At 44.4% G+C, this 21346-nt stretch overlaps 1 protein-coding gene across 2 annotated transcripts; it reads right to left on the minus strand.

Annotated features, from left to right (window-relative positions):
- Positions 1–127: 127 nt before the first annotated feature.
- Positions 128–20584, minus strand: hsf1 (heat shock transcription factor 1). Of its 2 annotated transcripts, XM_089023575.1 has the most exons (12): positions 20060–20582; positions 14019–14127; positions 11178–11445; positions 11008–11083; positions 9671–9732; positions 9399–9584; positions 4410–4555; positions 4233–4290; positions 4045–4150; positions 3926–3970; positions 3809–3857; positions 128–468 (listed from the first exon to the last, which is right to left on the minus strand). In XM_089023575.1, the coding sequence occupies exons 1-12, from the start codon at positions 20180–20182 to the stop codon at positions 323–325; spliced, it is 1374 nt and encodes a 457-aa protein (XP_088879701.1). In that variant the 5' UTR covers positions 20183–20582; the 3' UTR covers positions 128–322. The 2 variants fall into 2 exon arrangements, with proteins under 2 accessions (XP_088879701.1, XP_088879700.1); XM_089023574.1 differs by lacking the exon at positions 14019–14127 and having other exon boundaries at positions 20060–20584.
- Between the last annotated feature and the right edge of the window lie 762 nt (positions 20585–21346).

Raw genomic sequence — 21346 nt, forward strand, 5'->3', positions numbered from 1 at the left:
TTTCCCCGAAATTCCAGCCCGGCTCCATTTTTGCGGGCGAGTCAAGTGCTCCGTTGCGGCAGAAGTGAATTTGGGTCACGAACGAGTGGGCATACGCATGCATGTTGGGCACACGTGGCAGGACGAATACGCACAAACATGTTTAATGGAGATTTCCACACGGCGGAATAAATACGGCATCAATGTTTCCTTTCCAAAAATATTCTCTTCCTCTGATGTAATAAAAGCAAAAAAAGATGGCTGAAGCATCGTCTGCATAGGAAAATGGTGACCTTTGACCTGTTGGTCGTCACGGGAACGGAGGCGTCTCTTCCTCATCAGGTTAGAGGTCAGAGTTGAAGCTGGCGCTTGGATCAGAGGTGAGAAAAGGCTCCGTCTCCAATTCGAGCAGGGACGGCAGGTCGAGGCCTCCCACGCCCTCGCCCGCGTCAAAGATCTGCACGGGCGTGTACTGCACCAGCTGCTTTCCTGCACCAATCACAGACAAACCGGCAGCAAAAGGTCAGCGTTGCCTTGATTACTGAGTTTGGAGCCGCATTTTTTTTTTAGCAATGAACTGATAAAAGCATAACCTGCACATGCACGCTAATCTGTTTGCATTTTTTTAGCATTTCAAAAAATGTACGGCCAACTGCCACTTTTATACAGGAATTGTAATCATTTATAAGGGCATCTTTATTATTATCTTTATTCAGTTACATAGCTGGCTACCTGGTGAGCTATCTATTTGCTATCTGGCTATCTAGCTGACTACCTGGCTGGTTACCTGGCTATCTATTTGCTGTCTATTAGCTATTCGGCTAGTTCCTGTCTATTAGCTGTTTGGCTATTGAGCTGGATACCTATCTGGCTACATGGCTAGCTATCTATTTGCTGTCTATTAGCTATCTGGCTATCTAGCTGGCTGGCTATCTATTAGATATCTAGCTAGCTAAGGAAATAAATACATTTAGTTAGCCATGTTAAACATCGTGTAGGATAAACATTGAGTTAACCAGTATCAATAGTGCTTTGTTTCCAATAGACAGATGATGGAGCAGATGTGGAATGTGTGTCGGAGTTGTATTTTTGCAGGCGCTAGGGCATGCATGGGCAACCCGCGGCTCCCGAGTCGCATGCGGCTCTTAAAGGACAACCGATGTCTCCGGACAAGTTGTGTCCATAATTTGTAAAATGGCTTCAAATGACTTCTACTGAGCATATTTTACAAAGATTGGATTGGATTTGCCTTTATTAGTCTCACAGTGGAGATTCCACCGCATATAGCTATATTTTATGTTTTAAGACTTGCGCTGAATATTCAGGAAGTCTTGTTTTTGAGTTGGTGACGAGTCCGTATGTGACGTCACTGAAGGAACGCCCCTGACCGCAAAAAAGACACATTGTCGCAGTCCTTCCATCACAGCAATGTATTTTGATGTACATGTTTGGTCTGAAAACCTTGTGTTGCACCAAAAAGCCACCAGAAGAGGGCTACCAGGCTCCATGGAAGGAATTTATCAGCCTGTGGAAACGGGCTGACTAATTGCCTACATGGCTTTGTCGCCATTTTCTGCCTCCCTTGGGTGCGACATTTCCCACCCTTGATGCCTCAAAATGACACTGAATACATTCTTTAATTGATTGCAAACATGAATGCTTTCTACTTCAGAACTATTTGAATCATATTCATAACTGGATGTGTAACAAGAAAGCCATTGTTTTGATTCAAGACGTCACAAACTGGGGAGGGGACTTTCTGAAAATGCCCAATTCGCAGCTCAATTTTTTTTGCAGATTTTGGACACTAAGTCATTTTTATTGGCGTTTTGCATTTGAATAAAAATATCATACTGCGTGTTTTGGGTATTTTAGATGTTATAAAACGTTTTTCTGGTGTCAGTTAGAAAACAAAAAAGTGATGCCCCCGGACAAGTTGTGTCCATAATTTGTAAAATCACTTCAAATGACTTCTACTGAGCGTATTTTACAAAGATTCCACAGCATATAGCTATATTTTACGTTTTAAGACACCCGCTAAATATTCAGGAAGTCTTCTTTTCGAGGTGTTGACAATGCCTGTGACGTCTGGAACGCCCCTGACTGAGAAAGCGACACACGATGTATTTTGGGTACTTTGTTTGGTCTGAAAACTTTGTGTTGATGGCGAATTTAGAAGGAATACACATAAATAATGCCATGGTGAATCGTTGTGTGTTGCACCAAGACTACTATTTGATACTAGTTGACTCAAATTCCCAGCAGACAAATCAGCCCATTTCCAACGGAGCTTGGGCACCATCTTGTGCATTTTCTGGGACGCTACCTTGGAGTCCTGACGGCTCGAATTGATCCGGAAGGACTTCTTTAATCGATTGCAAACATTGATGCTTTCCTCTTCAGAACTATTTGAATCATATTCATAACTGGATGAGTCACAAGAAAGCATCTTCTCCGAAACTGAAGCAATTGTTTTGATACTAGAGCAGTGGTTATTAACCTTGTTGGAGGTACCAAACCCCACCAGTTTCATATGTGCATTCGCCGAACCCCTCTTGAGTGAAAAATAAAATGTGATTTTTTTTTTCAAATTCAAGGCATAGATGTTTTTAATTGCTACACAAAATGAGCCGTGCATGAACATCACCTTGTTTAAAGAACAAAACCAACACAATGCATAAACTCACAACAAAATACATACAGTAAAGTCTCGTTATATCGATATTCAAGGGAGTCCGAAAAAATATCGATATAACCGGGACTATCGATATATCCGACCCTGTTTGCATGTAATTTTCTCCGTGCGTGCATAGAAATAGTATCGATATAACCGGGACTATCGATATATCCGATATCGATATAACGAGACTTTACTGTATCTGCAAATCAGTGTGACTTCTACTGTTGCCTTTGAGAGAACAGTTCAGATGGCTTCACCTTGGCAAGTGGCACTCATGTCATTTGCAAATGACGTGAGAGTGCAAATCATGCAGCTAGGAAGCTCACTCCCAACGTTCCATGTTACATGAAAATCCATGTTGTACATATTCATCCGACCACTTTCTTCTTTTGCCCGACATAGTATGGATTAAATATAAAAACGATGTACTACGACAACAGTCACACGTTGATTCCTGCAAGCTACTGGCTAGACTGTTCATTCGTTGTGAATGGGGAAGCAGCAGCAGTTTACTTGGCCTCTCTTCTTCTCTCGCTGTATTGATTTTTCGGATTTTCCGATTTGGTACGCTTCTGACTCTATACTGCCCCCACGATTTCTTGTGGTATTTCTCAGTTTTGCCCGGAGCTCTACTGATTGCTAAACGGACATAACAATGGACAAAACGACCTCTGGGGCCTGACGAAATGTCAGTGGAGGCTCTGCCGAATCCCTGAGATCGTCTCACTGAACCCCAAGAGTTCAATCGAACCCAGGTTAAGAACCAGTGTTCTAGAGCAAGGCAAGACGTCCTGGCGTGACGTCACAAACAAGGGGGCGGGACCTTCTGAAACTCGGCATCTTTGAAGTAGTTTTGGGACACTTTAACTCATTTTGATTGGTGTTTTGCATTTGACTAAAAATATCAGTTTTTGGGGCATTTTAGATGCTATAAAACGTTTTTCTGATGTCAGTTAGGAAACAAAAAAATGGTGTTGGTTGTCCTTTAATGCTGTAGTATATCCGGCCGAAACACTCCCTCCAAATGCTTCTGGCCCGGCCCCGTTGTCAAATTTTAGAACCCATTGTGGCCCGTGAGTCAAAAAGTTGGCCCACCCCTATAGACTATAGTTCACGGCTCATCGGTGGCGTGTGCATGTGCCCTCTTACCGGCTTGGTCGCTTTCCTCGGTTCCTTTGGGCAAGTTGTCAGACAGAAGCTGCCAACAAAAGACACGTTTCTGAGAGGGACGAAGACGCAGCGGCGACGGCGGCGGCTCGCACTTACAGTGTCCAAAGTATTGATGTCAAAGTCGCCGGGCGGGTTGAAAAACTGAACACACAAAAGCGGTTTGCCACGTTAACGACGGCGTTACTCGGGCACACACACGCACACGCACTGCTCACCTCCATGAGCGGCGAGGCGTCAAAGGTGAAGCTTTGGCTGCTGAGAACGTTCTGCAAGTTTTCAAGACTGTTGTCGATTGTCTCGATGTGGTCCGACAATTCAGACCTGAAAGGCAGGGGGCGCCGTACGCCGGCCACGTGAAATACAGTGACGCACCATCCACACAGTCGGCGGCACGCAAGCATACTTATCGAGGCACACGACCGTCTGACATGTCTGAGCGGCGGCCGGGCAGGTCCTGGAAGCTGAAAGGGCAGCGTTGAAAAGGTGGAGGAGAGGGTGATTAGCGGGCAAGAGAAGCTCAACCACAAGGCGAACCCGACGTGAGGTGAGCGCCGGCCGCGCCCGACCAAACTCGACTTGCCTGTTAGCGCGCCGGTAGCGGGCGCGTCGCCGTCCTGCAGGATGGAGTTGATGAAAGCGGTTGGCGAAAGGGGCGTGTCTGGAGATATGAGCGCAACGCCCGCGTCCGAAGCGGCCGGCTCGTCGTCCGAAGCGTCACTCCTTTTCCTGTGGAAGACAGCGGACCGGATGTTAAACGGCGACGACGTGGGGCGAGGCGCAATGGCCGCAGCTCACTTGAACAAAGGTGATTTTCAGCCAAGCCGGGACCAACACCAACACGGAAAATAATAATAATAATAATAATAATAATAATAATAATAATACATGCAACAATACTATTAGCTATCTATTCGCTAGCTATCAGTTATCTGTTTGCTAGCAATTAGCTATCTATTATCTGTCTATTCGCATATGGCTCGCCGATAAAACTAAATACATATTGTCGTTTTTTTCACCGTTCATTTCCCGTTGGGGCTGCAGTTGGCGGAAAGCGTAATTTTGATTGGATGTCACTGACCTAGGTTGGCCGAAAGCGCCATTTTGATTGGATGATAGTGGCCGTCATGTTGAAACAGGTAAACGCCCCTTTAAATGAGCCTGCCGAGTACACTTCAGCTTGAATGCACCGGAGCATTCGCCTTTGAGGAGAGAAAATGTTCTGATTCTAATTTGCAATGAAACAATTCCATCGATGAAACAGTCGAATGTCAGTGACATTTTAACAAGCCCCATGTTAACGTTAGCATCAACATACTTCTGCAAGAAGTAGATTGCAGATAGCAAGTGTGGAAGTTTATGAGCCGTGTGCAGGCTAGCTAGCAGTAACTTCGCCTCTGGACCGGCAAATTGAATTTCATTCCGATCGTTTGCCTGCATTTTTACCAATCACGAGGAACGGAAAACCATTCATGTTAACGGTGAGTACTAGCACAGTTATTTTAAATAATACATTCTGATATTTTGTTGAAAAGTGGCCGCGCGCGCGTGTGTGTGTGTGTGTGTGTGTGTGCGCACGCGAGCGTTTGTATGTGAGTGTGCGCGTGCGTGTGGCTCTCACTGAAAAACTTTTCTAAATAGTATTTTACTTTTATGGCTTAGTCAAAAAGGTTCTTAGTCAAAGGCTCTTAGTCAAAAAAGGTTCCCAACCCCTGGTCTATTCGCTAGCGATTAGCTATCTATTCGCTGGCAATTAGCTGTCTATCTGCAAGCTATTAGCTGTCTATCTGCAAGCTATTAGCTGTCTATTCGCAAGCTATTAGCTGTCTATTCGCTAGCTATTAGTTATCTATTCATTAGCTAATAGCTATCTGTTCGCTAGCTAATAGCTATCTATTCGCTAGGTATTAGCCATCTTTTCACTCGCTAGCTAGTTTGCTTTCTATTTGAGTTACTTCCGGGTTGAGTGAACGCCGGCGCGTGTGGCTGCCGCTGCTCACCCACAGAAAAAAATTATCCTGTGACTGTAAAGTGACCTTGAGTTTTGAAAGGCACTTACAAATGATTTTATTATTATTACTATTACTCTTGCTATTACTGTTGCTACTATTACTATTATTATTATTATTATTATTATTATTATTATTACAGTAGGGCCTTGGCTTACGAACTTAATTAGTTCCCAGAGTGAGTAAGGCAAAAAGTGTGTATCCCAAAAATTAATTTCCCATAGGAAACCATTAAAATGAGAATAATCCATTCCCAGGTCTCCATAAAATATACTTTTCAACTAAATAAGCCTTAAAACTACACACAATAGACCTTATTCTATGCATAATAAATGTTCTACTGTATTGTAATGAAAGAAATACACTGCACTGTAAAATAGTCACTTTATTTACATTTGTAATGGTGGTTGGATTGGATTGGATTGGATTTGCCTTTATTAGTCTCACAGTGGAGAAATGAAGTGGTTGATGGCTCTTAATTGACACCTGTTGCTTTGTGACTTGTAAGGTCTTACGAAAGTGAGGCATCACATTATCATTCATTGATGATTGTCATAGCCACAGTCTTTTCAGGATGGAACTGTTCGGTAAAAGCCTGCACATCATTCCACTTTGCCAACATTGCCTTTATGAGCACTCCTGCTTGTCCTCTTGAAGGCAAATCAAATCCTCTGTGTTGAGGACCTCATTATGGTCAGCAACAACCTCCTCAATGTCATCTGAATCCACTTCGAGTCCCATGTTTTGTCCAATGGAAACAATGTCGTCCAAAACAAAAGAATAATGAGGATCAAATCCTTGAAAGTCCCTCTCAAGGATGCATGCGGGCCACAAATTCTTCCATGCTGCTTTCAAGGATATCAGAGTGAATTTGCCATGCTTTCTCGCATATAATTGCTTTATTCACGCTGTCGCCGGATAGCGGTAACACACGCACCTTTGATGGCTTCTCTGTTGCGAAGGACGGTAGCAATGGTGGACTGAGCATATCCGTACTGGTCCGCTAAATCAGACAAACGCACACCTCGTTCGTGTTTTTCAATGATCTCCTTCTCCTCGACTGTAATTTCATTTTGTGTCTCCTTCGGCTGAACACGAGCCTGTGGTGGGGTCTTTTTCGGTCCCATAACAGCAAAAATATCAGTAAAAAATCCTTGGAGGCGACCGACGTGTGCAGAGAAAGGGGGTGTGGAGGCAATAATTTTTGCCTTAAAGTGTTTATTGGTTTGAATTGGTATTAATTGGTATTAAGTATGAATTTTGTGTTGCCAAAGGACTCTTTGTAATTTTTCAGAAACTCCTGCAATGTAAGGTACTGCTACTCCTCTCTTTTTTGTATCTTGAGAATTATTGGTTTCATTCCCTATTCTTTCTTTCTGACATTTGTTAAATGACCACTGAGGGTACCCACAGTTAGTGAGTGCTCTCCTGACATGTTTTGACTCCTTTTCTCTACATTCAACGCTTGTTGGTATTAGTTTAGCCCTATGCTGGAGGGTTCTGATAACTCCTAGTTTATGTTGTAAAGGGTGGTTAGAGTCAAAAAGTAAGTATTGGTCAGTGTGCGTAGCCTTCCTAAAGACTTCTGTTTTTAGAGCTCTGTCCTCTTTTATAATTACTTTACAATCCAAGAAGGCTAGTTGGTTCTCTTTAATGTCCTCACGAGTAAATTTAATGTTGATGTCTACCGAGTTGAGGTGATCTGTGAAGGATTGAATTTCGTGTTTTTTAATTATGACAAAAGTATCGTCCACATATCTAAACCAGTGTCTAGGTTTTGTCCCCGGGAAGGAAGTGAGGGCCTGTTTCTCCATCTCTTCCATGTACAGATTAGCCACTATGGGTGTGTTGGGGTAATTTGCGAGACAAACATGTCTAAACATCGCTTCCTCATCTTTGTTTACATTTTGGACTTCCTGATACGTCATCTCCTGCCTTCCTTTACATGATGTCGCATTTACATTACGTCACATCCTATCGCGTCACACACTGTGCGCCGCATAAATACTCCCGCAGTCTCTCCCTCTCTCGCCATGCTTCCTCCTTAGCCGACACTGCGATGTCTCCGCTCTCTTCATGATTAAACCAACTTTCTGTTCTACACCTGGCTTCCTGATTATTTAACCATCGTCTTCCATCAACACCCGTAGAAGCAATGAACCAAGGGCGAACGATCAAAATAAACCCATTAGGTGAAACTGGTGAGCCTATGGCACAACTATGAATTTGTTTGTAAAATTTCTCCCAAAATTGAAAATACGTTGTATTAAGGCAGATTTCCAATAATTGGCACATGTGGTCCGGTTTAAGTTTGGTTCTTTCATGCAGAGAAACGTCCGCCAGCAGTCTCGTCCTCACCACTGAGACTGCTGCTGGGGTTGGGACAGATGTAAAGAGAGAAGTCACATCGTAAGACGCCAAAGTTTCCTCAGGTTCCGATATGAGGTCTTTGATCCTCTCTACAAACCCTGTGGTGTTCTCTACGTGATATTCTGTTTTACCAACCAACGGAGCTAAGATAGTTTGGTGGGGTTAGGTTCAATTTGGATCGTTCATACAATAGCCTGCTTCGGCAACATAGGATTAGGAATACTGATGAGGTGATACCGGTCGAAGTGGGGCAATCAGGCCAGTCGTTAGTCAGAACAATATGAACAATCAGTGGAGCTGCAGGGAGTAGTCCTCTGCTCTCCCCAACCTGAGAGCAGGGACCTATCATGGCAGAGTCCGGCACCGCCATGTCTGGACAGTAGGGATATATAGAGGGCCTAAACTACCAGTAAGACTTTAGTTTGCTGACAAAGCCTCTTGGATAAGAAGCGAAACGTCCGACACCTTCAAAGAAGTACAGATGACGGATGAAGAAACCTTTCGAAAGTCACTGGATCGGTTTTACTGTAAGTGAGCAGCGGGAGCCACACGCGCCAGCGTTCACTCAACCCAAAAGTAACTCAAACAGACTGAAAGCTAGCTCGCTAGCTAATATATAGCTAATAGCTGGCTAGCTAGCTTGATAGATAGCCAGGTATATAGCAAATAGAGAGCTAGCTAGCCAACTAGATAGCAAATAGAAAGCTAGCTCGCTCGCTAATAGACAGATAATAGCTGGCTAGCTAGCTCAATAGATAGCCAGCTATATAGCCAATAGAGAGCTGGCTAACTAGCTAGCCAGCTAGATAGCAAATGGAAAGCCAGCTCGCTAGCTAACAGGTGGCTAGCTAGCTCGATAGATATCCAGTTATATAGCAAACAGAGAGCAAGCTAGCTAGCTAGATAGCAAATAGAGAGCTAGCTCGCTAGCTAATTGATACCGAATAGATGGCTAGCTAGCTCGATAGATAGCCAGCTATATAGCAAATAGAGAGCTAGCTAGCTAGCCAGCCAGCTAGATAGCAAATACAAAGTTAGCTCGCTAGCTAATAGATAGCTAATAGCTGGATAGGTAGCTCAATAGATATCCAGCTATATAGCAAATAGAGAGCTAGCTAGCCAGCTAGATAGATAGCAAATACAGAGCTTATGTTTATATAATGGTATTATTTGACTGCATTGCAGGCACTCACCCCGCTTGGGCGCACTTCCGGTGAGGGGGCGTGGCCAGCTCAGTGACGTCAGAGATGATCGGCCCCGAGCCCACCGAGGATTCCGCCGAGAAGATGGCGGGCGCCGCCTGCACAGGCTCCAAGGAAAAGGAGCGAGCGTATTTGGGTACGGGGTGGGCAGCGCCCGAGTCGTTAAGCATCAGCGGGCTGCGCACGCGACCGCACAGAAAGACAAAAAGTCAGACGGACACCATGAAAAAAATTCAATCCACGCCGGACGGAGGTCAACTTGCAGTTTCCTCTTGACCCCCATGATCCTGTTGGGCTGGACCAGCGACACCAGGAAGTGGATCAACTGTCGACGGGCAAACGGGAAAATGAGGACCTTCCTCTATGGCTGGCCTTTCTTTTGGACCCCCTGCCCCCGCATCCCCACCTCCGTTGCCCCTAATGGTTGAATCATTGACTGCAAAAATGTGTCCACTCCGGTGCCAGGGTTTTTGTCATTTTCACTCCAATTGCAGGACTCACAGACTATTGAGTTTTAGGAAAAGATCAACATTAAATGAAGTGTCAGAAACCTGCTGTCTATTAGCTAGCTGGCTATCTATTACATATCTAGCTGGCTGGCTACCTAGCTGGCTATGTATTTGCTGTCTATTAGCTATCTGACTATCTATTAGATATCGAGCTGGCTGGCTATCTATTTGCTGTCTATTAGCTATCTGACTATCTATTAGATATCGAGCTGGCTGGCTATCTATTTGCTGTATATTAGCTATCTGGCTATCTAGCAGGCTACCTAGCTGGCTACCTGGCTGGCTACCTGGCTGGCTACCTGGCTGGCTATGTATTTGCTGTCTATTAGCTATCTGGCTGTCTATCAGGCTACCTACCTATTTGCTGTCTATTAGCTATCTGGCTGGCTATCTATTTGCTGATAATTAGCTATCTGGCTACCTGTCTGGCGACCTAGCTAGCTATCTATTTGCTGTCTATTAGCTATCTGGCTATCTAGCTGGCTACCTGGCTGGCTATCTATTTGCTGATAATTAGCTATCTGGCTACCTGTCTGGCGACCTAGCTAGCTATCTATTTGCTGTCTATTAGCTATCTGGCTATCTAGCTGGCTACCTGGCTGGCTATCTATTAGATATCTAGCTGGCTATCTATTTGCTGTCTATTAGCTATCTGGCTATCTAGCTGGCTATCTAGCGAGCTATCTATTTGCTGTCTATTAGCTACCTGGCTACCTGGCTGGCTATCTATTAGATATCTAGCTGACTGGCTATCTAGCTGGCTATCTATTTGCTGTCTATTAGCTATCTGGCTATCTAGCTGGCTACCTGGCTGGCTATCTAGCGAGCTATCTATTTGCTGTCTATTAGCTAGCTGGCTACCTGGCTGGCTATCTATTAGATATCTAGCTGGTTATCTGTTAACTAGCTATTAGCAAGCTAACTATTAGCAGTCTGGCCGGCTGGCTATCTAATTAGCTATCTACTGTGTTAGCTATCTATTAGTTTTGAAAGGCGCTTAGAAATGAAATGGATTATTATTATTATTATTATTATTATTATTATTAAAGTAGCGCGGCAGGCGGCGTAGGCGATGACGACGGCGACTTGACCTTGTTGACCATTTTCTGCTGCTGAGCGTGCTTCTGTCTCAGACACACCACCTCCCTCCACAAAGCCTCGTTCTCACTGAAACACAGAGCAGCTTTGGGTCGTCTCGGGTCCGCTTCGATCCCTCCCCACAAGCCCCTTTGGGTGTTCATAAATGTATTATTATGATTACTGTTTCATGGCGATGATTTTGGAGTCGATGCTCTCCTGCTTTCCCTTCATGGCCTGAACGTCATCCAGAATCTTGCTGACCTCCTGAGACGAGATCTTGGCCTCCTCCTGGCGTCCAGCGAGCCTTCCTACGTTGCCCACTTTGCGTTTGATGTTCTCCAGCAAGTGCTCCTGGTTTCTGATGAAGAAGGCGTGTTGGAACTCCGTGTCGTCTATCTCGGGCTTCAGCAGGCCGCCTTGCTCCATGTGGACCACCTTGCGGAATCCGTCTGGGAGCCCACAAGAAAGACGCTCGATCGGTGATTTTCATTTGCTAGCTATTTGCTATCTATTAGCGAGCTGTCTGACTGGCTAGCTATCCAGATAGCTATCTATTCACTACTATTATTATTATTATTATCATCATTTGCTAGCTATTAGCTATCTGGCTGGCTGGCTAGCTATCTATTCACTAATATTATCATTTGCGAGCTATTTGATATCCATTAGCTATCTGGCTGGCTGGCTATCTATTCACTATTATTATTATCATCATTTGCAAGCTATTTGCTATGTATTAGCTATCTGTGTGGCTGGCTAGATATCTAGTTAGCTATCTAGTCACTATTATTATTATTATCATCATTTGCTAGCTATTTGCTATCTATTAGCTATCTGGCTGGCTGGCTAGCTATTTAGCTAGCGATCGTATTCTTTTCCTTTCTGCTTTTCCCTGTAGGGTTCGTCACAGCGAATCAATGTCCTCCATCAATCCCGGTTTTGTGCATCCTCTTCTCTCACACCAGCTCCCTTCATGCCCTCTTTGACCACATCCATAAACCTCCTCTTCGGTCTTCCTCTCGATCTCCTGCCTGGCAGTTCAAGGCTCAGCATCCTTCTCCCGATATAGTCACTGTCTCTCCTCTGGACATGTCCAAACCATCTCAGTCTGACTTTCTCTGCAAAGCCTCTAATATGAGTTGTCCCTCTAATGGACTCATTCCTGATCCTATCCAACCTGGTCACTCCCAAAGAAAACCTCAACATCTTCAGCTCTGCTACCTCCAGCTCTGCTTCCTGTCTTTTCTTCATTGGCACCGTCTCCAGTCCAAACATCATGGCTGGTCTCACCACGGTTTTATACACTTTTCCTTTCATCCTAGCTGAAACCCTTCTATCACACCTGACATTTTTCTCCAGCCGCTCCAGCCTGCTTGGACACGATTCTTAACCTCTTTTCCACACTCTCCATTGCTCTGGACAGTTGACCCCAAGTACTTAAGATCCTCCACCTTCTTTATCTCTTCTCCCTGTAGCATCACTCTTGCACTTGGATCCCTCTCATTCACACACATATATTCCGTCTTGCTGCGACTGATCTTCATTCCTCTGCTTTCCAGGGCATACCTCCACATCTCTAGTTTGTCCTCCACCTCTTCCCTGCTCTCGCTACAGATCACAATGTCATCTGCAAACATCATGGTCCAAGGAGATTCTTGTCTAACATCGTCTGTCAGCCTGTCCATCACCATAGCAAATAAGAAGGGGCTCAGAGCTGACCCCTAGTTGAGTCCCATCTCCACCTTGAATTCCTCCGTCACACCGACAGCAGACCTCACAACTGTTTTACAGTCATGATACGTGTCTTGCCGTCCTTACCATCTTTGTTTCTCTGTCTCGTCAGCCTGTAAAGATCAGTCTCACCTTCCTTGCTGTCCAGCCGAGCATACAAGTCATCATCGGCCTCTTGTTTGGCCTTTGCCACCTTTACTTTTACTGTGCGCTGCATCTCCTTGTACTGCTGTCTACTCTCGTCCGTCCTCTCAGTGTCCCACTTCTTCTTTGCTAGCCTCTTTCTCTGTATACACTCCTGCACCTCCCCATCCCACCACCAAGTCTCCTTATCTACCTTTCTTCCACTCGATACACCAAGTACTTTCCGACCTGTGTCTCTGATTATGTTCGCTGTAGTTTGCCAGTCATCTGGAAGGACCTCTTGCCCACCCAGTGCTTGTCTTACCTCCTTCCTAAATATCATGCAACACTCTTCCTTTTTCAACTTCCACCATCTTGTCCTCACTACAGCCTTTAATTTCTTCATCTTCCTAACTGCCAGCGTCATCCTACACACCACCAACCTATGCTGTCTGGCTACACTCTCACCAACCACTACGATGTAGTCACTGATTTCCTTTAGATGGTGCCGTTGACACAAAATGTAGTCTACCTGTGTACTTCTGCCTCCACTCTTATAGGTCACCCTATGTTCCTGTATCTTCTGAAAGAAAGTATTCACAATAGCCATTTCCATTCTCTTCGCAAAGTCAACCACCATCTGTCCTTCAGCGTTCCTCATCTGGAGTCCAAACCTGCCCATCACCTCCTCATCATCTTTATTTCCTGCACCAACATGTCCATTGAAGTCTCCACCAATTACAACTCTCTCACTTCTCGGGATGTTCTGTATGACTTCATCAAAGTCCAACCAAAATTTCTCCTTCTCCGCCAGCTCACATCCTACTTGTGGGGCATACCCACAAACAACATTGAACATCACACCTTCAATTTCAACCTAGCTATCTAGTCACTATTATTATTATCATCATTTGCTAGCTATTTGCCATCTGTTAGCCATCTGGCTGGCTGGCTATCTACCTACCTATCTATTTACTATTATTATTATTACTATCATTATTATTATCATCATCATTTGCGAGCTATTTGCTCTTTATAAGCTATCTGGCTGACTGGCTAGCTATCTAGTCACTATATAGCTGGCTGGCTATCTAGTTAGGTATCTGTTGGCCATCAATTGGTTAGCTAGCCAGCTTTCTATCGATTTACTTCCGGGTTGAGTACTCACACATGTTGAGCTGACGAATGAAGCTGGCCATGTTGTTGTGCTTGAAGTACTTAGGGAGGACTTCTTTGGAGAAACGCCCCTGGTCGTACACATGGAAACTGGTTCCGCTCTGGCACGGGACAAAACAGACAATAATCCATCCATCTATTAGCTAGCTACCTAGGTGGCTATCTATTTGCTATCTAATTGCCATCTACTTGCTATCTATTAGCTAGCTACCTGGCTGGCTAACTATTTGCTATCCATTTGCTAACTATTAGCTGTATGGCTAGCTAGCTATGTAGCTGCCTAGCTAGTTAGCTAGCTGTCTATCTAGTAGCTATCTGTTAACTATCTAGCTTTCCAACTATTACAGTTACTTCCGGGTTGAGTGAACGATGGCGCATGTGGCTGCCGCTGCTCACCCGCAGAAAAAACGATCCTTTAACTGTAAAGCAACCTTGAGAGTTTTGAAAGGCGCCTAGAAATGAAATGTATTATTATTAGGTATATGGCTATCTATCTATCTATCTAGCTATTAGCTATCCATTAGCGTTCGTGGAGTATCCTAGCTAGCTAGCTATACAACTAATAGATAGCTAACAAGATAGCTAGCGAGATAGCTAATAGATAGATAGGGAGCTAGCTAGATAGCTAATAGATAGCGAAATAGCTAAATAGATAGCAAATAGCTAGGTAGGTAGCCAGTTAGATAGATAGCTAGATAGCCAGATAGACAGCTAGATAAATAGCTGGCTATTAGTTATCTATTAGCCAGCTGGCTAGCTTTCTATCTATTTGAGTTGTTCCAGGTTGAGTGAAGCTGGTGCGTGTGGCTGCCGCTGCTCACCCACAGAAAAACTGATCCAGTGACTGTAAAGTGACATTGATAGTTTTGAAAGGCGCTTACAAATGAAATGGATTATTATTATTATTATTACTTATATGTGCACAGTTAGTGGATGCTAACTTTGACTTTCCCTGTGGTTACTCAGATCTGATGAGCAGCTGTAACTACAGTAAAGTCTCGTTATATCGATATTCAAGGGAGTCTGAAAAAATATCGATATAACCGGGACTATCGATATATCTGATATCGATATAACGCTTGCACGCTCGCTTTCTGCTGCCTCTCACAGAAGTATATTGATGCTAACGTTACCATGGGGCTTGTCACAGTGCCACTGACATTCGACTGCTTCACGATGGGATTCGTCTGTGTAAGCTCTCAGTCGTACAGGAGTGGTCCATCGATGAAAAGGTTTCTTCAGCCGTCATCTGTACTTCTTTGAAGGTGTCGGACGTTTCGCTTCTTATCCAAGAAACTTCTCTACTACTCCCTGCCACTCCACTGATTGTTCCTCTTGTTCTGACTAACGACTGGCCTGATTGCCCCACTTCGACCGGTATCACCTCATCAGTATTCCTAATCCTATGTTGCCTAAGCAGGCTATTGTATGAACGATCCAAATTGAACCTCACCCCACCAAACCGGTTTAATGAAGGATTTAGTTGTTTTATGAAAATCGCTTCTTTTACTCCCCTTTCAAACCATCTATGTTCTTTCGCCAAGATTTTAACCTCATTGTCGTCAAATGAGTGGTTGCTAGCTTTTAGGTGCATATGTACTGCCCATTGAGGCCCACTAGTATTATCTGGGATTGTTTCATTGCAAATTAGAATCTATCAAATTCTTCTTCAAAAAGGGGCGTTTACCTGTTTCAACATCAATGGCACCTAAGTCAAGATCATCCAATCAAAATGCCGCTTTCCGGCAACACATTAGTGATGTGTCGTTCGCGAACGAGCCGGTTCTTAGAGCCGCACCTCTGAAGTGAAGAGATTCGGCTCCTAACAAGGAGCCAGAAACTTTTTTTGTCCTCTATTCCCCGCCCCCAGTCTTCGGTGAAAGCTGCACGTGATTGGTCAATATCCGTGGTAGAGGAGGGAGGGGAGAATTACAGACACACGCAGCAGTGAGGAGAAGGTGGGTGGGGGGATTAGGGTGGACAAATGTTATCCCATTATGCTGTTATTATTCAATTATATTTTTTAATAGTTGGTATGATAGCATTATTAATATGAAAAGCAAATTAGTGGCAGATGATCATCAGACCAGAGGAACCACAGGGAAAGTGAAAGTTAGCGGATGCTCTCTGTGCACATATAAATCAAGCCATATAAATAAAAAGATTTGATAGTGTATTTTTTACATGAGTAATTCGTTTTTCACATAATTTTACATGATTTTTGGTAGTTAATTCATGTAAGCAACACAAAAATAACTGAGGAGCCATTTGGGAGCCAAAAGAGCCGATCTTTGGGGTGAGCCGAGGCGGAATTCCCATCAGTCCAACACAAGTCGAAACAGGAAATGAATAGCGAAAAAGCCAGAATACATATGTAGTTTTATCTGCTCATTTGGTCTGAAAAAGTCATAAATCCGCCGATCGGCGGAAAATCCTCATCCCTGAAATTGGTCTTGCGGTGCATCGTCGAGTCGTCTGATGGTCTAAAGCAGTGGTCACCAAACTACGGCCCGCGGGCCGTATCCGGCCCGTCAGCACATTTGGCCCGGCCCCCTGAACAATACCAGAGATGCTATCAGATTTTTTTCCTAATTGGCCTCCAGAAAAATAAAAAAATCCTTTTACAAGTCAAAGGTCGGTTTTCAAACATTATCTGTTCCTATTGTAATCAATGTAATCAAGGTATGTTGTTTATAATCGTGATTGAACAATACAAACACGCCTGCTCACAATAGAACGCCAAAGGAGTCGGTCACAAAGCGACGCGACACAAGAAAGTGACGTATGAGGAAGTGGAGGGGAGTCCGGTGGTACATTCAGGTGCGCTTCGTTTGGCGCTCAGTTTGGTCCCGGACCCGTTTTGCAAGGCCAAATACGAGCGGCCAAACTCTCAAAACTAAAAAGTGGACTACTATCTCAACCGAATACATTTGTACGCCAAGCTCAGCTGAACAAGGCATCCGTTCGGGCTAGCTTTCGGGTTGCTAAACTGATAGCAAGCAGCTTACGGTAAGCCTTTCACGGACGGAGAGTTTGTTAAGAAATGTATGGATGCTGTTGCAGAGGAGTTGTGTCCCGAGAAGAAAGATGCATTTCATACAATCACCAGACGCGGTGAAGAAATCGGGATGAATGTATCTGGCCAGCTGCAGCAGAAGACGAAAGAATGCGACTTTTTTCATTTGCTCTGGATGAGAGCACGGACGTGCAAGACACAGCGCAACTGCTCATTTTTATTGGTGGAGTTTGCGCAAACTTTGAGATATGCGAGGAGCTGCCAGCCCTCCAAAGTCTCAAAGGGACTACAACGGGAGAAGATATTTTGGACCAAGTGTACCAAACCATGGAGAAGTTGGACCTGAGTTACAGAAATGTGATGTTCTGAAAGACGCATTCAAGCCCAACAGTCTCATTGACTTTGATGCCGCCCTCCCAAACGACACATATCCAAACATCAAAAAACACGCAATGAAACAGTCCACAGTTTTTGGCAGCACGTATATCAGCGAGAAAAGCTTTTCTCGCATGAAACTGCTGAAATCTCCGATGAGATCATGATTGACGGAAGAACATTTGGATCAGTGCTTGAGACTGGCTGGAACCTGACATTCAACTTCTCACCAGCCAGATGCAGGCCCACAGTTCACACTGATGAACATACAGTGCCTTGCAAAAGTATTCGCCCCCCTTGAACCTTTTACCACATTTCAGGCTTCAAACAAAGATATGAAATTGTAATTTTTTTGGTCAAGAATCAACACAATCGTGAAGTGGAACAAAATGTCTTGGATAATTAAAAAAACCTGAAAAGTGTGGCGTGCAATATTATTCGGCTCCCTTGCGTTAATACTTTGTAGCGCCACCTTTTGCTCCAATTACAGCTGCAAGTGGCTTGGGGTATGTTTCTCTCAGTTTTGCACATCGAGGGACTGACATTCTTGCCCATTCTTCCTTGCAAAACAGCTCGAGCTCAGTGATGTTGGATGGAGAGTGTTTGTGAACAGCAGTCTTTAGCTTTTTCCACAGATTCTCAATTGGTTTCAGGTCTGGACTTTGACTTGGCCATTCTAACACCTGGATACGCTTATTTTTTTTAACCATTCTATTGTAGATTTGGCTTTATGTTTTGGATCATTGTCCTGCTAGAAGATACATTTCCGTCCCAGTCTCAGGTCTTGTGCAGATACCGGCAAGTTTTCTTCCAGAATGTTCCTGTATTTGGCTCCATCCTTCTTCCCGTCAATTTGAACCATCTTCCCTGTTCCTGCTGAAGAAAAGCAGGCCCAAACCATGATGCCGCCGCCACCACGTTTGACAGCGTGTTCAGGGTGATGAGCTGTGTTGATTCTCCACCAAACATATCATTTTGTATTGTGGCCAAAAAGTTCCACTTTGGTATCATCTGACTAGAAAACCTTCTTCCACATGTTTGGTGTGTCTCCCAGGAGGCTTGTGGCAAACTTTATACGAGACTTTTTATGGACATCTTTGAGAAGTGGCTTTCTTCTTGCCACTCTTCCATAAAGGCCAGATTTTGTGCATTGTACGACTGATTGTTGTCCTATGGACAGACTCTCCCACCTCAGCTGTCGATCTCTGAAGTTCATCCAGAGTGATCATGGGCCTCTTGGGTGCATCTTTGATCAGTTTTCTCCTTGTTTGAGAAGAAAGTTTGTAGGGACAGCCGGGTCTTGGTAGATTTGCTGTGGTCTGATGCTCCTTCCATTTCAATATGATGGCTTGCACAGTGCTCCTTGAGATGTTTAAAAGCTTGGGAAATCGTTTTGTATCCAAATCCTGGTGGGACCTGCCTGGTGTGTTCCTTGGTTTTCACGAAGCTCTCTGCACTTCAAACAGAACCCTGAAACTATCACAGAGCAGGTGCATTTATACGGAGACTTGGTTACACACAGGTGGATTCTATTTATCATCATCAGTCAGTGAGGACAACATTGGATCATTCGGAGATCCTCACTGAACGTCTGGAGTGAGTTTGCTGCACTGAAATAATATTGCACGCTCCACTTTTCAGTTTTTAATTAGTTAAACAAGTTTAAATTATCCAAGAAATGTTCTTCCACTTCACGATTGCGTCCCACTTGTTGATTCTTGACACACAAAAAAATACATTTCATATGTTTATGTTTGAAGCATGAGATGTGGCGAAAGGGGTTGCAAGGGGGCCGAATACTTTTGCAAGGCACTGTACATAGGTAAGATCCCTTTTCTGACTTGAATGAGTCATCCTGAGCACAAACAAATATAATCCTAATACAATCTACTGGGATAAAATCCATCTTTACAGCCATACTGGTACTGAAATGTATTGTGCTGTATCACTCAGTTCACTTTGTCAACTGGCTTCCTTTGTGGTTTTCACAGGGAAGTTGATGAGAGAGAGCTGCAAACAGCGGCGTCTACAAGCCTACAGGAACCTACAAAAGGATTCTAAGGAAGGAACACAAGAACTTGAAGAGGCTGCTGTGTCATGTGTGTCAGAGAGATTCTGCTCTGACAACTGAGCTGAACTTTTATCTGTTAAGATTGTGCACGGCACAACAGAAAGTTAATGTTCCATGGATCTTTTCTATGAAGAACAAAGAGAGAGTTATTTAGTTATTAGTTTCATAAATAGTGTTATTTATTTCTTCTTTTTTATATGAAGAACCCAGAGAGAGTTTTTTAGTTATTATTGATTTCATTAATAGTGTTATTTGTTTCCTGACTTTATTTAGAACCTGGAAAGGGTTATTTGGTTATGTGTGTCTTTCTGGAAAACAATACATTTTTTAAGCGCCCCTACGATCGTCATACTTTTTCTGTTACAAACTGACACCTGCCCCCCATCAGAGAAGGGAAAAGTTAAAAAGTTATGTGGCCCTCACAGGAAAAAGTTTGGGGATCCCTGGTCTAAAGTCTTGGCCACTTGCCTCTTGCCGCTAACGGCTAGGCCGCCATTGCTACGCTCGAAGCTAAAGCAGCGCGACGCCGCACGCGACGATACCGGACCAGATCAGAGTCCAAAAGTCGTACCGGGTTCCAGCAGATGAGCGGGTCCGTGTCGGGGTCCTCCACCAAAGTCCACAGCTTGGCGAGGAAGGCCGGGACGCTGCTGGCTGCCACCGGCGAGCCCTCCGCCGAACCTCTCGCGTCCATCCGCGGGAGCGAGCAAAGGCGATGCGGGCGTCTCGCTCGGACCGCCGGACCGGTTCTGGCGGCGTTGCTCGCCGAAACTTTTATTTAGTCCAAAGCCACGCGCGCAACTTTTGAGAGTCTCTTGAGGAATCTGGTGGAAAATTCCAAACGGGCGACTGCGCAGGAGCGGCGGCGGATCACAGATGTCGCGCTGTGATGGCGTCAGCAAGTGCTGAGGCCCCAGATGCAATGAGCCAAAAATATGCCACCAGTTTCGCACACCTTGAAAAATAATCCCCAAAGTCAAATGGCGTTCTGCGCAGCTTTTTGCGTTTGTTTGACACGTACGAAACCTCAGCGGTTGTTTTTCCAGAGATGAGCCTAAACAAGGCAGAGAGCAAAACCGAGTCAAAGTATTTCTAGCTATTAGCATTCGTTAGGGAGCTACCTATTTGATAGCTATTAGCTATCTATTTGCTAGCTATTAGCTATCTATAAGCTATCAATTGACTAGCTATTAGCTATTCACTAGGTATCAGCTATCTATTCGCTAGGTATTAGCTATCTATTCACTCGCCATTGGCTATCCGCTAGCCACTGGCTGTCTTTTCACTAGCTAGCTGGCTTGCTATTTGAGAAAGATTATTATAAAATATGTCCACCTGTCTACCCCCCCCCCCCTTCTCCTCACTGCTGCGTGTGTCTGTAATTCTCCCTTCCCTTCCCTCCACCACGGATCTTGACCAATCACGTGGGGCTTTAACCGAAGACTGTGGGCGGGTGCCATCACACGGCCGATTGCTGTGCGAGAGTGAGATGCTGGCTGGCTAAAATTGTCGTACGCGTTACCGGCCTGCTCGCGCGTTGCGGTGCCATGCATCGAATTAAAATTTTTAAACTAGGGTCTGGAGGTCGTAAGTCGGATGTTACCTGTAGTTGAATGGTTCTCGTTATATCACGTGTATGCTAGCTTTCTAGCTGGCTACTTAATAGATATCTATTTGCTATCTATCTAGCTAGCTGGCTATCTATCTATTAGCTATCTACTGAGATAGCTATCTCACTGACTGTCTATTATCTAGCTGGCTAGCTTTCTATCTATTTGAGTTATTCATTATTGAGTGAACGCTGGCGCGTGTGGCTGCAGCTGCTCACCCACAGAAAAAAACTGATCTTGTGACTGTA

The sequence above is a fragment of the Hippocampus bargibanti genome, linkage group LG20 (genome assembly GCF_051943395.1).
Source record: "Hippocampus bargibanti isolate YZ-2025 linkage group LG20, ASM5194339v1, whole genome shotgun sequence".
Taxonomy (NCBI): domain Eukaryota; kingdom Metazoa; phylum Chordata; class Actinopteri; order Syngnathiformes; family Syngnathidae; genus Hippocampus; species Hippocampus bargibanti.